The sequence below is a fragment of the Piliocolobus tephrosceles genome, chromosome 8, assembly GCF_002776525.5.
Source record: "Piliocolobus tephrosceles isolate RC106 chromosome 8, ASM277652v3, whole genome shotgun sequence".
Lineage (NCBI taxonomy): Eukaryota > Metazoa > Chordata > Mammalia > Primates > Cercopithecidae > Piliocolobus > Piliocolobus tephrosceles.
This window is the reverse complement of record NC_045441.1, coordinates 13,383,172-13,401,727: the sequence shown is the minus strand read 5'-3', so window position 1 is coordinate 13,401,727 and position 18,556 is coordinate 13,383,172. Positions and strand designations below refer to the sequence as shown.

General features: G+C 51.1%; 2 protein-coding genes across 2 annotated transcripts in view; both read right to left on the bottom strand.

Moving 5' to 3' along the window:
- Positions 1–5,728, bottom strand: part of LIMK1 (LIM domain kinase 1) — a 36,608-nt gene extending 30,880 nt beyond the window's left edge. Inside the window, exons 1-2 of the mRNA XM_023218673.2 lie at positions 5,497–5,728; positions 3,699–3,795 (exon numbers count right to left, since the gene is read on the bottom strand). Coding sequence (XP_023074441.1) covers positions 3,699–3,795; positions 5,497–5,551 — 152 coding nt within the window. The 5' untranslated portion in view covers positions 5,552–5,728. The remainder of the gene's footprint in view (positions 1–3,698; positions 3,796–5,496) is intronic.
- A 4,238-nt stretch (positions 5,729–9,966) lies between these two features.
- Positions 9,967–18,556, bottom strand: part of ELN (elastin) — a 55,052-nt gene continuing 46,462 nt past the window's right edge. Inside the window, exon 31 of the mRNA XM_026456596.1 lies at positions 9,967–10,007. Within this exon, the coding sequence (XP_026312381.1) occupies positions 9,967–10,007 (41 nt within the window). The remainder of the gene's footprint in view (positions 10,008–18,556) is intronic.

Genomic DNA, 18,556 nt, shown 5'->3' with positions numbered 1-18,556 from the left:
TTCTTTCCTTCTTCCTTTGGTTTTTTGAGACAGGATCTCACTCTGTCATCTAGGCTGGAGTGCAGTGGTGTGATCATAGTTCATTGCAACCTCCACCTCCCAGGCTCAAGCAACCTTCCCATGTCAGCCCTGCTGAGTAGCTGGGACTACAGGCACCACCACCACGCTCAGCTAATTTTTTTGTAGAGACAAGGTTTCGCTGTGTTGCCCAGGCTGGTCTCGAGCTCCTGAGCTCAAGCGATCCACCCACCTCCGCCTCCCAAAGGGCTGGGATTACAGGCATGCGCCACCGTCAGTCCCTGTCTTTCCTACTCTGCGGCGATGTGGAGTGAGGTTTGAGTCCCAGCTCTAGATGTTACAACCTTCAGTGAGGCACTTGACTTCACAGAATCTGTTTCTCCCATGTAAACTGGGCACATACAGTAAAGTTATGAAGATTTAACAAATTACCATGAAGAATGCTCAATGCATGGTAGCCAATATGACAAATACTCACCAAAAACTGTCCCTTCTGCCTGAAATTCTCTCCATCCTCAGTCACTGTCCCAGGTCAGGTCCTATGAGCTCGGACCCTTGAGTTAACTGGGACAGTCCCTTCCCTGCCTAGATACCACCACCAGCCCACTAGGATGGCATTCTTCAACAACATGTCACCCCAGTCCCTCCCTGGCTTTCTGCTGGCTCTCTTCTGACTTTTTTTTTTTTTTTGAGATGGAGTCTTGCTCTGTCCCCCAGGCTGGAGTGTAGTGACATGATCTCAGCTCACTGCAGCCTCCACCTCCTAGGTTCAAGTGATTCTCCTTCCTTAGCCTCCAGAGTAGCTGGGATTACAGTCATGTGCCACCATGCCCAGCTAATTTTTGAATTTTTAGTAGAGGTAGGGTTTCACCATGTTGGCCAGGCTGGTCTTGAACTCCTGGCCTCAAGTGATCCGCCCGCCTCGGCCTCCCAAAATGCTGGGATTACGGGGGTGAGCCACCGTGCCTGTCCTGACTTCTGAAGCTCCTTATCTTGGCATTCAAGGCCCTTCACGAATCGGTCTCAAGTTTGTTTCTTGTTGAATCCCTTGACTTATTCTGTTCCTTCCAAGTGAACTGTTCCTGTTCCCTCAGCAGTCCGAACCATCCCACCTCTGTGCTGATGGTTTTTTCTGCCTGTTGAGAGCCCTCTTGCCCCCCGAAGGCCTCCTTCTGAGCACCTGATGCAGAACCCCAGGATATGCTGTCTGTCTCCTTTCAGCCACACCACTAAGTGTGTTCATTTCACTCACCGGCTGTGTGACTTTCATCAAGAGAATTAACCTCTCTGTGTCCCAATTTTCTCTCTGGCAAAATAAGGACAGCACTAATATCTAACTATGCAAAGTGCTTAGAACAAGGATTGTCCCTTACTGAATGTTAGAAAACGTTAGACATTACACCTAAAAAAGGAAAACCAGGCTGGGCACGGGGGCTCATGCTTGTAATCCCAGCACTTTGGGAGGCCGAGTCAGGAGGATCGCTTGAATCTAGGAGTTGGAGTTGGAGGCTGCAGTGGGCTATGATCTCGCCACTGCACTCCAGCCTGGGTAACACACAACACCCTGTCTCTAAAAAAAGAAAAAAAGAGGAAGAGAAAAAACAAAGAAACAAACTGAGGCCGGGTGCAGTGGCTCATGCCTGTAATCCCAGCATTTTGAGAGGCTGAGGTGGGCAGATCACTTGAGGTCAGGAGTTCGAGACCAGCCTGGCCAACATGGCGAAACCCCATCTGTACTGAAAATACAAAAATTAGCCAGGTGTAGTGGTGCATGCCTGTAATCCCAGCTACTTGGGAGGCTGAGGCAGGAGAATCGCTTGAACCTGGGAAGTGGAGGTTGCAATGAGCCGAGATCGCGCCATTGCTCTCCAGCCTGGGCGACACAGCAAGACTATCTTAAAACAATAAACCAAGGCAGAAGCCTAAAATAAAGTCCTGGTGCTGGATGTCTTGACCCCTACTGGGCATCCCAGCTTCACCTTCTACCCTTTTATGGAGTTTTCTCCCCTGAACCTTGCTGTTTGGTGACTGTGCCTATAATTCTTTCCCACTCCATTTGTTTTTCTTTCTTTCTTTTTTTAAAATTGAGACGGAGTCTAACTCTGTTGCCTAGGCTAGAGTGCAGTGGCGTGATCATAGCTCACTGCAGCCTCCACATCCCGGGCTCAAGTAATCCTGCCATCGCAGCCTCTCAAGTAGCTGGGACTACTTGAGAGGCTGCAAGTAGGCGTGCGCTACCATGCCCGGCTAATTTTTTGTATTTTTGGTGGAGACGGGGTGTTGCCATATTGCCCAGGCTGGTCTCGAACTCCTGAACTCAAGTGATCTGCCTGCCTCAGCCTCCCGAAGTGTGGGATTATAGGTGTGATCCACCATGCCCCTCCTCCACTCTACTTTTCTACCCAGGAAATCTCACATCCTTTGAGATCCCTGCTGTGGCCCTACAGCCAACTCCAAGGCAGGTAGACCCCTGCCCCTGGCTTCTCAGGATGGTCCTACTGGTGACCTTCAGGTCCTCATGTACTCTTTGTCCTCCGCCACAACCCTGACCCTACTTTCTTCCTACATGTGGGTGTGTGTCTGGAGGCTGGAGCTGGTGTGACCGGGTTATGCATCTTCGCAAGCAGCCTGGAAGACACTGAAGGTGGCTCGGTTTCCCTCAAGGCCTGGTTTGTCTTCCCTCCCTGCAAGAGCATGAGCAACCAGAAGGCAAGGGGGACGTTCCTTCCAACTCTTCCCCCTGTCTGGGTGCCAGCAGGGGGCTGAATTGCAGGCGTTGGCTCAATTGGAGGCCTCTCCCATCCTCTCGAAGATTTAGATCTCAGAGATCTAAGATGACATCAGATGCCAGGGCGGTAGCTCACGCCTGTAATCCCAGCACTTCGGGAGGCCGAGGCAGGAGGACTGCTTGAGGGCAGGAGTTCAAGACCAGCCTCGGTCTCAATAGTGAGACACTGTCTTTACAAAAAATTTAAAACATTTGCTGAGCATCGTGGTGTCTACCTATAATCCCAGCTACTCGGGAGGCTGAAGTGGGAGGATCACTTGAGCCCAGGAGATGGAAGTTGCATTGAGCCGAGATGGCACCACTGCACTCCAGCCTGGGCAACAGAGCAAGATCGTTTCGAAAAAAGAAAAATACATAAAATAAAATAAGGCCAGGAGCAGTGGTTTATGAGGCCAGGAGCGATGGTTTATGCCTGTAATCCCAGCATTTTGGGAGGCCGAGGTGGGAAGATCACTTGAGGTCAGAAGTTTGAGACCAGCCTGGCCAACATGGCAAAATCCTGTCTCTGCTAAAAATACAAAAATTAGCTGGGCATGGTGGCACACACCTGTAATCCCAGTTATTCCAGAAGCTGACACAGGAGAATTGCTTGAGCCCAGGAGGCAGAGGTTGCAATGAGCCAAGATTGTGCCACTGCACTCCAGCCTAGGTGACAGAGCGAGACTCTGTTTCAAAAAGAATAAAAAAAATAGATAAATAAAATGACAACAGGAAGGCCTACAGGGATCTTCTGGTCAAAACACCTCATGTCATAAATGGTAAACTGAGGCCACGAAGTCACAATGGGGGAGAGCACCAGGAGGCATACCCCAGCCTCCTCCATTCCTTGACCAGCCTGTCCTCTCTGGCAGGCCTTGCTTAGGGCAACGCAGCCCTGGGCACCCCACCCTACCTGAAGCAGTCTGCGTGCCAGTCCGCGTTCAGGGCCTGGAGGTACTGGCCATCGTAGATCCTCTGGCCGCAGCTTGCACACACGGGCAACTCGCTTCCTGCAGGGGTGGGAGGGGAGTTGGGAAGCGTTCTCAGGAGGTGTGCTCTGGTGCAGGCCCAGGCTGCCCTGCCCACCCCACATGTACCTACACCTGCACCAATCCTCACACACTGCACCCGTGCAGCACCCAGGCAGGGCAGTCACTGTGCCAAACAGGAGAAGAAAGGGTGCTGGCCTAAGTCTTGCTGAGATACTGACTAGGCTGCCAAACCTCTCTGGCCCTGTTTCCCTATGTATCAGCCTAGGAGGAGGATCAGGTCCACCCCCCCGCTATAGCACTGGGTCTGGCAAGGTAAATGGGGAGAAAGGAAGCAGTGGCTTTAGGGATAAGGCAGTGGGGGACATTCCTATCACAGCCTCCTTTCCTCCCTCGCCTGCCCAGGAAGAAGTACTAAGATGGGGCCTTCAAAGGCAGGCACTGGACAGGGCTGGATTAGTGCATCCTGGGCTGAAGCCACCTGGGAGGTCAAGGGCAGGAAGCCTGGAGGTGCCAGCCCTAACAGACCCTTGGCAATGAATTCCCTGGCTTGGCGAAGGAAAGGGGCTGCAGAGCTGGGTACTCCCAGACACCTGTCCCAGGGAGGCCTGGCACCTCCTCTAGCCAGCCACAGGCATGCTTAGTCATCCCTGGGGCCTGGCACCCTTGGAGCTGGTGGGCCCTGGAAAATGCCCCAGGTCTGCTCCTCCCCACTGTACATAAGGGGAGACTGAGCCCCAGAGATGGCATGGCTTGCCCAGTCACATAGCTAGATCCCAAGGCCACAACGGCCTGCCCCTCCATGAAGATGCAGGGACCTTAGGTAGGTAGGGGCTACAGGAACATAGGCCCCTACCCCAATCAGGCCTGGGAAGGGTTGGTGGCAGGGGGAGGTGCCGAGTCAGGCCCTGCCTTGGGGCCAGGTGGATCTATGTGACAGGTCAGCAAAGGAGAACCAAGGAGGGTCTCCCAGACCCTGTCCTAGGCTGGGGAAGTCTTGGGGGAGTCCTTGAACCCTAACTGCAGTACAGTACTGCGCCTTTGGCCCCAGTGAGGGAGAAGGGGCTAAAGAGGTTAGGATGAGTCATGCTCCCAGCAAAGACTGACGGCAGGCACCGGGTTTGGGGCACGGGGAGGGAGAGTGGATGAGGGTCCCGCAGTACACGGCCTTCGGCTCCCTGGACGCCTTTCTCCGCTCTACCCATCTGGCCCCCAATCACCGACACTGGGGGGACAACTACCCGATTTCCAAATGTACAGAAGGGGAAACTGAGGCCCAGGGAGTCGGCGCCTGGCTCAAGGTCACAGAGCCGGGCAGGCGCCGGGCGGCCACTGGGACCCAGGGCTGCGGCTTCCCTGGCCGCTCTTTCTTCCGAGACTGGATAAAGGGTGGCCCCAGGGCGAGGCCCGGGAGGTGGACAGAGCACGCGGATGGAGGCCGGCGCGGGGCTGGCAGTACCTGGGAGTCCTTCGCGAGGGGGAGCAGGGGGAGGAAAAGGGTCCAGGGGTCCCCAGACCCACGGGAGGGCAGCTCGCCGGGGCCCGGGGAGGGGGATCCCGGGCGGGAGGGGGACAGGGAGGGGCCTGCGGGCTTCGGAAGGACGAGCTCATCCCGGAGGAGGCAGGGGCGCGGCCTCCTGGCAGCCCCGGCTCCCTCCCATGCCCCGGGCTGCCCCGGGCACCCCCCCCAGGCCCTCGCCCCACACCCCGCGGCCCGCGCACCTTCCTCTCCCATACGTTCTTCCCTCCAGGTGCAACAAAGTAGCGTCAACCTCATGCACTCGACGGGGGGCGGGGCCCGGCGGGGCTGGGGCTGGGGGCGGCCGGGCCCGCAAGCTCGCCCACCGCCGCCGGCCCGGGGAGGCGGGGGCGGAGGGCGCGGGCCGGGCCGGGCCGGGGGCGCCTCTCGGACACCGGCGGGGGAACCGGCTCGGTGCCGCGGCGGCTTGGGGAGCGAGCAGAGGGGCGGACCGAGGCGGGGCCTGCGAGCTGCGGCACGGGGGCGGGGCGCGGGCGGCCGGCGGCGGGAATAGCCTTGCGCGGCCCCGCCCCTACCAGAAACCCCGCCCCCACACCCAAGGCCACGCCTCTAGAGGCTTCGCCCCGCTGCGGCCCGGCCAGGGAGCGCAGCGAGCCTGCGCGCCCCGCCCCTCCTCGCCCCTTTCCGCTTTCATTCATTCATCTTTCTCCGAGCGACAGCTCTCGACTGGGAGCTGCGAGGCCCAGCTGCCTCGGAGGGCCGCGCGCTCTGCTGGGGCAGCCCAGGAGGATGTGGGAGCCTAGAGAAGGGGCCTCCGTTTCCCCGCGGGAGGCCCCCACGGACGCAAACCAGCTGCAGCCAGGAACCCGGACCAGAGCTGGAGGAGGCCCTGTGCCCCGCCAGGACACTGGTGGTCGCCTTGGGGAGGGGAGGGAGGCGGGCCGGGTTTTATCCCTCTCTCTGAGGCCTGCATTGAGGCCAGGCTGGGCCCTGGGAAGGTGATGGTCCGCGTCTCAGGCCTCGCGAATGAGCAGCCCCGGAGAAAGGAGCGAGCCCCTGCCAGGCGGTGACAGGTGTACTCTTCTCAGTGCTGGTTACCTGGAGCTGGGGCTGCCCTGCCCAGGGTCCTGGAGGGGGCACGGGTTTGGGCTGAGTCAAGCGGCCAAAGGAATTGGGTGGTCCAGTCCAGCACTGATGGTGGAACACCCTGCCTAGAAGTGGACAATTCTAGAATGCTGGACATGGGCAGGAGCAACCCTGTCCCCCCTAGGTCCACCTCCCACGTCATCCCACTGCCCAGGAAGCAGTGACCTGAGTGGAGCCGCGTGCCCACGTGAACCCAGTGAACAAGAGGCAGCGCTAGCCCAACTCCAACTCTAGCCATCATGTTTGTGGGGACAAGTCTAGGCAGGTCTGCAAAGTGGGGGGCACTCACCCCTGGGTGCAAAACAATTACGTGGGAAGGGAAGAAAATAATAGATTTTTTTTTTTTTTTTTTTTTTTTTTTTTTTTTTTGACGCGGTCTCGCTCTGTTGCCTAGGCTGGAGTGCAGTGGCGCGATCTCGGCTCACCGCAGCCTCCACCTCCCAGGTTCAAGGAATTCTCCCACCTCAGCCTCCCGAGAAGCTGAGATTACAGGCGTGCCCCACCATGCCCGGCTAATTTTTGTGTTTTTGGTAGAGATGGGGTTTCACCATGTTGGCCAGGCTGGTCCCAAACTCCTGACCTCAGGTGATCCACCCTCCTCAGCTTCCCAAAGTGCTGGGATTACAGGTGTGAGCCACCACACCTGGCCGGAATTTTAAATTTCTCTTTAGAAAGAAGACTGGGCACAGTGGCTCACACCTACAATCCCAGCACTTTGGGAGGCCAAGGTGGGAGGATCACTTGAGGCCAGGAATTGGAGATCAACTTAGGCAACAAAGTGAAACCCTGTCTCTTCTAACTTTTTTTTTTTTTGATTAGCCAGGCATGGTGGCTCATGCCTGTAGTTCCAGCCACTTGGGAGGCTGAGGTGGGAGGATGCTTCACCTCAGGAGGTTGAGGCTGCAGTGAGCTATGATTGCACCGCTGCACTCTAGCCTGGGTGACAGAGTGAGACCCTGTCAAAAAAGATGGGGAGGGAAAAGGAAGGGAAGGAAAGAGAGGCGAATGAGAGGCTTGTAACTTGGCTGTAGGGCGTATACCAGGCAGGACCCTGGCTGGAAACAGAAAGTGCCACTTACTGGGGCTAACTGGAGAGAGTTTGATAAAGGGGATGTTTACCATGCACGGGGGAGGGGGGTTAAAGGAGCTCAGTAAGGACTGGCACATTTGGAGGGGTGACAGCAGTTACCAGCCCAGGGTGAGGGGGCATGGAGGGGGTCCCTGGAGGAGAGGCCTGCCTGAGAGGAGCTGTGTAAGAGGGGTCCCCAGTTTTGGGGGACTCATGGGGAGGAGGACCCAGAAGGGCTATTCTGATCTGACTGCCGTGTCCTTCTTATTCTTTCACTGTCTCCCGTTAACCAATCCTGTCTGGATGCAGCAGGCAGGGCTGTGTTGCTGCTGTGCCCACAGTGCAGGGTGGAGAAGTGCACAGTGGCCTGGAGGGGCTGTGAGCCTGAGCCAGCTTGGTTGAGTGATGTTATCCGGTTTTGACTAAATTAACCCTCACAGAATGGACTCATAGCTGAAAACAATTCCTGCAAATAAAGCACAGATTGTGCCTGGCACGGCGGCTCATGCCTGTAATCCAGCACTTTGAGAGGCCGAGGCTGGCAGATCACAAGGTCAGGAGATCGAGACCATCCTGGCCAACACGGTGAAACCCCATCTCTACTAAAAATACAAAAATTAGCTGGGCATGGTGGTGTGCACCTGTAATCCCAGCTACCAGGAAGCTGAGACAGGAAAATCGCTGGAACCAGGGAGTCGGAGGTTGCAGTGAGCCAAGATTGCACCACCGCACTCCAGCCTGGTGACAGAGTAAGACTCCATCTCAAAAAAAATAAAAAAAAAAAAGAAAGCACAGATTGCAGATGATGCAAACTGGGTGCAGTGGCTCACACCTGTAATCCCAGCACAGCACTTTGGGAGGCTGAACTGGGAGGATCGCTTGAGGTCAGGAGTTCAAGACCAGCCTGGGCAACATAGTGAGACCTCCCCCCATATCTCTATGGAAAAAATTTTTTTTCTGGGTGTGGTGGTGTGCACCTGTAGTCACAGCTACTCAGGAGGCTGAAGCGGGGGGATCACTTGAGTCCAGGATTTGGAGGCTCTAGTGAGCTCTGATCGTGCCACTGTACAGCCTGTCTCAAACAAACAAACAAACAACAACAAAAAAAGAAGATGCTAACGCATCCAGATGAGTGAAAAGATGGAGCTGTCACTTCCACACGCTGTAGGAGCTCCTTGTCAGCCACAGTTCCAGGTGAAACATCAGATCTGACATATTCAGTCATATTGCTCATGCAAGATTTTTTTTGCTGAAAGCAAAAAGGATTTTGCTTTTTATTTTTATTTATTTATTTATTTTGAGATGGAGTTTTGCTCTTCTTGCCCAGGCTGGAGTGCAGTGGCACAATCCCAGCTCACTATAACCTCCGCCTCCTGAGTTCAAGCAATTTTCCTGCCTCAGCCTCCCAAGTAGCTGGGATTACAGGCATGCACCACCATGCCTGGCTAATTTTTTGTATTTTTAATAGAGATGGGGTTTCACCAGGTTGGCCAGACTGGTCTCGAACTCCTGACCTCAGGTGATCCACCCGCCTTGGCCTCCCAAAGTGCTGGGATTATAGATGTAAGCCACCTTGCCTGGCTGCAGAAAGGATTTTTGTACTTTTTTTTCGTTTTAAGAGAGAGAGGGTCTCACCCTGTCATGCAGGGTGGCATGCAGTGGCAGTATCGTAGCTCACTGCAGCCTCGAACTCCTGAGCTCAAGTGATCCTCCCACCTCAGCCTTCTGGGTAGGCGTGACCACAGGCACACGGTACCACGTCTGGCTAATTTTTACCTTTTGTAGAGATGGGGGTCTTACCATGTTGCCCAGGCTAGTCTCGAACTCCTATGCCCAATTGATCCTTTCCATTTTGTGTTCCCAAAATGCTGGGATTATAGGCGTGAGCCACAGAGCCCAGCCTGATAAAAGTTTTTTGTTTTGTTTTTGTTTTTTTGAGATGGAGTCTCGCTCTGTTGCACACGCTGGAGTGCAATGGCACTATCTTGGCCCACTGCAACCTTCGCCTCCCGGGTTCAAGTGATTCTCCTGTCTCAGCCTCCCAAGTAGGTGGGATTACAGGCGCCCACCACCACGCCTGGCTAATTTTTGTATTTTTAGTAGAGACAGGGTTTCATCATGTTGGCCAGGCTGGTCTTGAACTCTTGACCTCAAGTGATCGTCCCACCTCGGCCTCTTAAAGTACTGGGATTACAGGCATGAGCCACCGTGCCCGGCCAATTAAAGTTTTGTATATGAGGAGTTGAGCGCCCCATGGGGAATGGCTCACTCACTCCAGAAGTTGGAATTGTCCAGTTTCACATTTGTGCCTGACTGGACACAAGCCAGTGACAAGCAGAGGGCTCCTTGGGGACGCTGCCATAACGTGAGCCCAAGGCTGTTGCTGAAGGCAGGGCCAGAGCCAAAGCTGTCCTAGCATGCAAAGCGGGCTGGCGTCACGGGGTCCCTGCTATCAGACTCTGCCTGCTCACTTCTCGCCCACTCTGGGTGACCTCACTCAGATGCATGGCTTGGTGACTCCTCCGACCTCTCCTCGAACTGCAGACACAAGAACCCGAATGTGTATTTGGGATCTCCATTTGGATGGCAAACAGGACCTCATACTTAGCATGTCCAGGTCAGAGCTCATCATTTGTGCCCGGATGGTTCCTCCCCAGGTGTTTCTTATCTCAGTAAATGACAGCACTGTCATCCAGTAATTTAGGCTAAACTCATGGGCTTTTTTTTTTTTTTGTTACAAGATCTCCCTCTATCACTCAGGCTGGTGGGCAGTGGCATGATCAAAGCTCACCGCAGCCTTGACCTCCCAGGCTCAAGCGATCCTCCCATCTCAGCCTCCCTAGCTGCTGGAACTACAGGTGTACAATATGGTGTGACTGCTCCCATTTCCTGATTCCCTGCCTCTGATCCATTGGCAAATCTTTTTGGCTCTATATGTAAAATACATCCAGAATTCCAGCACTTCTCCCTCCTTCTCGGCCTAGTTGGGTATTTAGAGCAACAGCCTCCCAAGTCATGTCCCTATGCCCTGTCATCCTGCAGAGCCTCTGAACATGTGTGACACTCCTTTGCTTTCTAACCTTAAGGTTCTTGCTTCTGTGCTTATGGGACCTAGCCTTTGGCTACTACTTTGCCCTTGTTTTTATTCTCCTTGGTCATTTTTGTTAAAATCATGATGGTCAGTCATGGTAGCTCACACCTGTGATCACAGCCATTTGAGAGGTCAAGGCAGGAGGATTGCTTAAGGCCAGAAATTCAAAACCAGCCTGGGCAACACAGTGAGACCTCATCTCTAAAAAAAAAAAAAATTAGCCAGGTATGGTGGCATGTGACCATAGTCCTAGCTACTCGGGAGGCTGAGACGGGAGGATTGCTTGAGCCCAGGATTTCCAGGGCAGTGAGCTAGGATTACACTATTCTACTCCAGCTTGGGCAACAAAGGGAGACCCTTTCTCTAATTATTTTTTTATTAAAAAAAATTTTTTTTTGAGACTGAGTCTCACTCTGTCGCCCAGGCTGGAGTGCAATGGTGCCATCTTGGCTCACTGCAACTTCTGCCTCCTGGGTTCAAGCAATTCTCCTGCCTCAGCCTCCTGAGTAGCTGGGATTACAGGCACTTGCCATCATCCCTGGCTAATTTTTTTTTGGTATTTTTGCAGAGATGGGATTTCACCATATTGGCCAGGCTGGTCTTGAACTCCTGATCTCAGGTGACCTACCTACCTCGGCCTCCCAAAGTTCTGGGATTACAGGCGTGAGTCCCTGCGTCCGGCCCCTTTCTCTAATTTTAATAAAAGAAAAATCCTGGTGCACCTCTCTGCTGTTCTAACTTCCCAAGTATGTGGTTGTTACAGGGCTTTGACTTGAGGCCAGGTCCCCTAACCATCCTAAGTCAGGATGGTAACATTGCTTGTCACTATCTCCTCCCTGACTTTTTATCTTCATAGCACCGATTTACCTGGTATTAGAGTTATTACTTATTCACTATACTATATCAGTTTTCCCTGGCTGCTATGACAAATTACCAAAAACTTGGTGACTAAAAACAATAGACATTTGTTTTCTCACTGTTCTGGAAGCCAGAAGTCTGAAATCAGATTGTTGAAAATCAATCCTGAAATCAATCTGCTCTGTCTTCTTTTATGCATTTTGTATTTTGGGTCTTACATTTAGTTCTTTAACCTGAGTTAATTTTTGTATATGGTGTAAGATAAGGATCGAACTTTTTTTTTTTTTGAGACAGGGTCTTGCTCTGTTGCCCAGGCTGGAGTGCAGTGGTGTGATCTCGGCTCACCATAACCTCTGCCTCCCAGGTTCAAGCAATTCTCCTGCCTCAGCCTCCCAAGTAGCTAGGCTTATAGGCGCATGCCACCAGGCCCAGCTGATTTTTGTATTTTTAGTACAGACGGGATTTCACCATGTTGGCCAGGCTGGTCTTAAACTCATGACCTCAGGTGATCCACCCGCCTCAGCCTCCTAAAGTGCTGGGATTATAGGTGTGATCCACCGCACCTGGCCCCCGAATTTTATTCTGAGACAGGGGTCTCACTCTGTCACCCAGGCTAGAGTGCAGTGGCACGATCTTGGCTCACTGCAACCTCCACCTCCCTGGTTCAAGCGATTCTCCTGCCTCAGCCTCCCGAGTAGCTGGGACTACAGGCGCCCACCACCAAGCCCAGCTAATTTTTGTATTTTTAGTAGAGATGGGGTTCACTATATTGGCCAGGCTGGTTTCGAATTTCTGATCTTGTGATTCGCCTGCCTTGGCCTCCCAAAGTGCTGGGATTACAGGCACGAGCCACCTGCCCAGCCACTTTATTCTTTTGTATTCAGTTTTCCCAACACAATTAGGCTTTTTTATTTTGCTTTTTATTTTTTTAAAGAGAGATGGGATCTCACTATGTTGCTCAGGATAGTCTCAAACTCCTGGGCTCAAGCAATCCTCCTGCCTTGGCCTCCCAGAAGTGCGAGGATTACAGGCACGAGCCACCATTTCTGGCCACCAGCGTCGCTTGTTGAAGAGACTATTCTTTCCCCATTGAATGGTCTTAGCATCTTGTCAAATATCATTTAATCATATGCACCAGTGTTTATTAATATTTCTGGGCCATTATGAATATTCTGTTCTGTTGGCCTGTTTGTCTGTAATGCCAGTATCACACTGTTTGGGTTACTGTAACTCTGTAATATGTTTTGGAATCACAAAGTGTGAGTCCTCCAGCTTTGTTCTTCTTTCTCAAAATTGTTTTGGCTATTTGGGGTCCCTTGAGACTTCACATGAATTTTAAGATGAAATTTTCTATTTCTGCAAAAAATGCCTTTGGGACTTTGATAGCAATTGTGTTGAAACCATAGATTGCTTTGAGTACTACAGACATTTGAACAATTAAATCTTATTATCCATGAACATGGATGTCTTTATATTTCCCTGTGTCTTCTTTAATTTCTTTCAGCAATGTTTTGCAGTTTTCAATGTACAAATCTTTCACTTCCTTGGTTAGGTTTATTTCTAGTATTTTATTCTTTTTGATGCTATTATAAATGGAATTGTTTTCTTAACTTCCTTTTTAGATTGTTCATTGTTAGGATATGGAAACACAACTAATTTTGTGTGCATGTTCAATCTTTAGGGGTTTGTACATATAAGAGCATGTAGTTTGTGAACAGAGATAATTTTACTTCTTTCTTTTCAATTTGGATGTCTTTAATTTCTTTGTCTTTTTTTCCTGGCTGTTCTGACTAGGACTTCCAATACTATGCTGAATAGAAGTGATAGGCGTTGGCATCCTTGTCTTATTCCTAATCTTAGAGGAAAAGCTTTAAGTCCTTTTTATTTTTTATTTATTTATTTTTTTTTTGAGACAGGGTGTCACTCTGTTATCCAGGCTGGAGTACAGTGGCATGATCACGGCTCACTGCAGCCTTAACCTCCCAGGCTCAAGCAATCCTCTTGCCTCAGCCTCCTGAACAGCTGGGACTACAGGCATGTGCTACCATGCCCGGCTAATTTTTGTATTTTTTGTAAAGACAGGGCTTTGCCATGTTGCCCAGGCTGGTCTCGAACTTCTGGGCTCAAGGGATCTGCCCACCTCAGTCTCCCAAAGTGCTGGGATTACAGGTGTGAGCCACCACTCCAAGCCCAGTCTTTCACCGTTAAGTATGATGTTAGCTGTGGGCTTTCACCTATAGCCTTTATTAGGTTTAAGTGGTTTGCTTCTATTCCAAGTTTGTTGAATGTTTTTATCATGAAATGGTATTAGATCTTGCTGCCTTTTCTGCAGCAACTGAGATGATCATGTGATTTTCTTTCGTTCTGTTTACATGATATATTTCACTGAGTGATATTCACATGTTGAAATATCCTTACATTTCAGGAAAAATTCCACTTGGTTGTGGTGTATAATCCTTTTAATCTGCTATTGAATTTGGTTTGCTTGTATTTTGTTGAGGATTTTTGCATCAATGTTCATAAAGGATGTTGGCCTGTAGTTTGCTTTTCTTGTGTCTTTGGTATTAGAATAATGCTGGCCTCTTAGAATGAGATTGGAAGTGCTCCCTCTTCTTCAATTTTCTGGAAGAGTTTCAGGAGGATTGGTGTTAATTTTTTAAATGTTTGTTAGAATTCTCCAGTGAAGCCATCTGGTCCTGGGCTTTTCTCTGTTGGGAGACTTTATTACTGATTTAATCTCCTTACTCATTATTGATCTATGCTGATTTTCTACTTCTTCATGATTCAGTCTTGGCAGGCTGTGGCTTTCTAGGAATTTATCCATTTTATCTAGATTTTTCAATTTTTTTTTTTTTTTCTAGAGATGGGGTCTTGCTCTGTCACCCAGATTGGAGTGCAGTGGCACAATCATAGCTCCCTGCAGCCTTGACTTCCTGGGCTTAAGTGATCCTCCTGCTTTGGCCTTCCAAAGTGTTGGGATTATAGGCGTGAGCCACTGCTCCCAGCCCCAGCTTCTCATAAAAACACCTATGTAACATTTAGGGCCCAGCAGGATAATCTCCCTATATCTCAAGACCCTTAACTTATATCTCAAGACTCTTAACTTAATCACAACTACAAAGATCCTTTTTCCATGAGGTAACTCTTAGGGGCTGAAGTGTGTCTCCTCAAAATTTATATGTTGAAGCACTTACTCCAATACCGCAGAGTATGACTGTATTTGGAGATAGGGTCTTTAAAAAAAAATATTTTTTTTGAGACAGAGTCTTGCTCTGTTGCCCAGGCTGGAGTGCAGGGGCGCAATCTCGGCTCACTGCAACCTCTGCCTCCTGGGTTCAAGCGATTCACCTGCCTCAGTCCCTGGAGTAGCTGGGATTACAAGTATGCACCACCACACCCAGCTAATTTTTTTTTTTTTGTATATTTAGTAGAGATGGGGTTTTGCCATGTTAGCCAGGCTAGTCTTGAACTCCTGACCTCAAGTGATCTGCCTGCCTTGGCCTCCCAAAGTGCTGGGATTACAAGTATGAGCCACCATGTCTAGCCTATGTTATTCTTAAAGCAGTGCCCCTCTTAGAGTTTACAGTCTGGTGTAGAGAGGCAGAAAAAGAAGTAAAATATATTTTGTACATGGTGACAGGTGATCTGGAGTCAAAGAAGGCAGACACAGGCCAGGCGCGGTGGCTCATGCCTGTAATCCCAGCACTTCGGGAGGCTGAGGCGGGCGGATCACCTGAGGTCAGGAATTCAAGACCAGCCCGGTCAACATGGTCAAACCTTGTCTCTATAAAAATACAAAAAATATTTGCCAGGCATGATGGCGAGTGCCTATAATCCCAGCTACTCAGGAGGCTGAGGTGGGAGAATCGCTTGAACTCAGGAGGTAGAGGTAGCAGTGAGGTGAGATTGCACCATTGTGCTCCAGCCTGGGTGACAGAGTGAGACTCCGTCTCAAAAAACAAAACAAAACACAGAGGTAGAGCCAGGTGAGGGAGTGCTGAGCAGGGGAGGAGGGTGCAGCTCGCAATTTTATTTATTTTCTAAATAGAGATGGGGTCTAGCTATGTTGCCCAGGCTTGTCTTGAACTCCTGGCCTCAAGTGATCATACCACCTCAGCCTCCCAAAGTGCTGGGATTACAGGCATGAGCTATCACATCCAGCCCAATTTGCAATTTTAGAAAGGGGTCAGTGTAGGACCTTCTGAGAAGGTGACACTTGAGTCAAGACCTGTAGCAGGTGAGGGAGCCAGAAACACAGATAGCTGAGGGAAGGGCATTTTGGGCAGAAGAGATAGCAGATGCCAAGGCTGGCAGTGGGGTGACCTGCTGCACTCAAGGAAAAGTAAGATGGCCAGGGCGACCGCATGGCTCGAATAGCAGAATGTGGGGTCAGAAGAGCTGGTGCCATGCAAGAAGGGGCTTCCTGGCCATAGAAAGGCCTCTGGCTTTGTCTCTGAGTGAGACAGGAACCACTGCAGGATTTTGAGTAGATGCATGACCCGAGTTGACTTACGCTTTGAAAGAATTGCTTTGGGCCAGATGTGGTGGCTCATACCTGTAATCCCAGCACTTTGGGAGGCAGAGACAGGCGGATTGCTTGAGGCCAGGAGTTTGAGACCAGCCTGGGCAACACAGTGAGACCCCATCTCTACTAAAATTTAAAGAAAAAAAAAATGGCCCCTGCTTGGTAGTGGGTGCCTGTAGTCTCAGATACTCAGTCTCAGGAGTCTGAAGTGGGAGGATCACTTGAGCCCAGGAGTTTGAGGCTGCAGTGAGCTATGATTGTACCACTGCACTGCAGCCCAGGTGACAGAGCAAGACTCTGTCTCTAAAAAATAAACCCTTTTTTTTTTTTTTTTAGATGAAGTCTCATGCTGTCGCCAGGCTAGAGTGCAGTGGCCTGACCTCAACTCACTGCAACCTCCTGGGTTCAAGCGATTCTCCTGCCTCAGCCTCCTGAGTAGCTGGGACTACAGGTGTGCACCACCATGCCCAGCTAATTTTTGTATTGTTAGTAGTGATGGGGGTTTCACCATGTTGACAAGGATGGTCTCTATCTCTTGACCTAGTGATCTGCCGCCTCAGCCTCACAAAGTGCTGGGATTACAGGCACCAGCCACTGTGCCTGGCCAAAAATAAAAAATTTTAATTAAAAAAGAAAGGATTGCGGCAGGGAATGGTGACTCTTGACTGTAATCTCAGCACTTTGGGAGGCCGAGGCAGGCAGATCACCTAAGGTCAGGAGTTCGAAACCAGCCTGGCCAACATGGTGAAACCCTGTCTCTACTAAAAACACAAAAATTAGCCAGGCATGGTGGCACACGCCTGTAGTCCCAGATACTCAGGAGGCTGAGGCAGGAGAATCACTTGAACCCGGGAGGCAGAGGTTGAGTGAGCTGAGATCACACCACTGCACTCCAGCCTGAGCAACGGAGTGAAACTCCATCTCAGAAGAAAAAAAAAAAAAAAAAAGATTGCTCTGGTTGCTGAGTGGAGAGAAGGCCATAGGGGAGCCAGGGGAGAACCATGGGGCTCGGGAAGCTATTTCAGTAATTCAGGCAAGAGATACTGGGGACTGTGGTTTAGCCCTGAGACGTGGTGATACTCTGGATATATTCTTTTTTTTTCTTTCTCTCTCTTTTTTTTTAGACAGAGTTTTGCTCTTGTTGCCCAGGCTGTAGCACAATGGTGCGACCACGGCTCACATCTCCTCCTAGGTCCAAGTGATTCTCCCGCCTCAGCCTCCTGAGCAGCTGGAATTACAGACATGCACCACCACGCCCAGCTAATTTTTTTGTATTTTTAGTAGAGATGGGGTTTCTCCATGTTGGTCAGGCTGGTCTCGAACTCCTGACCTCAGGTGATCTGCCCGCTTCGGCCTCCCGATGTGCTGGGGTTACAGGTGTGAGCCACCACGCCTGGCTGACTCTGGATGTATTCTGAAGGTGGTGCCGTATTATTTGCTGGTGAATCCGCTGTGGGGAGTGAGGGAAGAGCAGAGTCAGAGATAGTTCTAGAGTTGCAGGCCGGAACCTCTGGAAGATTAGGGCTGCCCTTTACTGAGATGGGAAAGGCAGGGAGGGAAAACCATGCTCCGTATGCCACGTCTATGAGATTTCCAGGTAGAGATGTTAGAACTGGCCTTGGATGTGCAAGTCCTGGGCTCAGGGGAGTAGTCCATGCTGCAGATGTCAATTTGCGAGTCACCCGTGAATAGGTGGTATTAAATATTTAAAGCCACGAGCACACCAGGTGAGGTGGCTCTCACACCTGTAACCCCAACACTTTGGGAGGCCAAGGCCAGGAGTTTGAGAGCAGCATGGGCAACATAGCAATATTCTTTTTTTGGGGGGGGGACAAAGTCTTGCTCTGTTGCCAGGCTGGAGTACAGTGGTGCAGTCTCGGCTCACTCGGCCTCCACCTCCCGAGTTCAAGTGATTCTCCTGCCTCAGGCTCCCAAGTAGATGGGATTACAGGCACATGCCACCACGCCTGGCTAATTTTTGTATTTTTAGTAGATATGGGGTTTCACCATGTTGGCCAGACTGGTCTTGAACTCCTGACCTCATGATCTGCCCGCCTCTGCCTCCCAAAGTGCTGGGATTACAGGCATGTGCCACCGCTGCCCAGCCACAACATAGCAAGATTCTGTCTCTATAAAAAATTTAAAAATTAGTCGGGCATGGTAGCATGCGCCTGTAGTTGGGAGGATTGCTCCAGTCCGGGAGATTAAGGGTGCAGTGAGCTGTGATAGCACCACTGCACTCCAGCCTGGGCGAAAGCCTGAGACCCTGTCTCTAATACATAAATAAATAAAACCATGAGCTATGAGAAACCAAGACAGGGAGTCCACAGACTGGAATGCTGGGGCTTACTGACTTTTAGAGGCCAGAGACCTGAGGAAAAACCGGCAGTGGATATTTTTGTTGAGTGAAGTAATGATGGATGGATGAATGGATGGATGGACTGGTGGGTGGATAGATGCAAGGATAGATGGATGGATGGATGGATGGGTGGGTAGATAGGTGGGTGGATAGATGGGTGGGTAGATGGGTGGGTGGATGGGTGGAAGGAGAATGGATGGATGGATGAATGGTTGGGTGTGTGGGTGGATGGATGGATGGATGGATGGATGGAT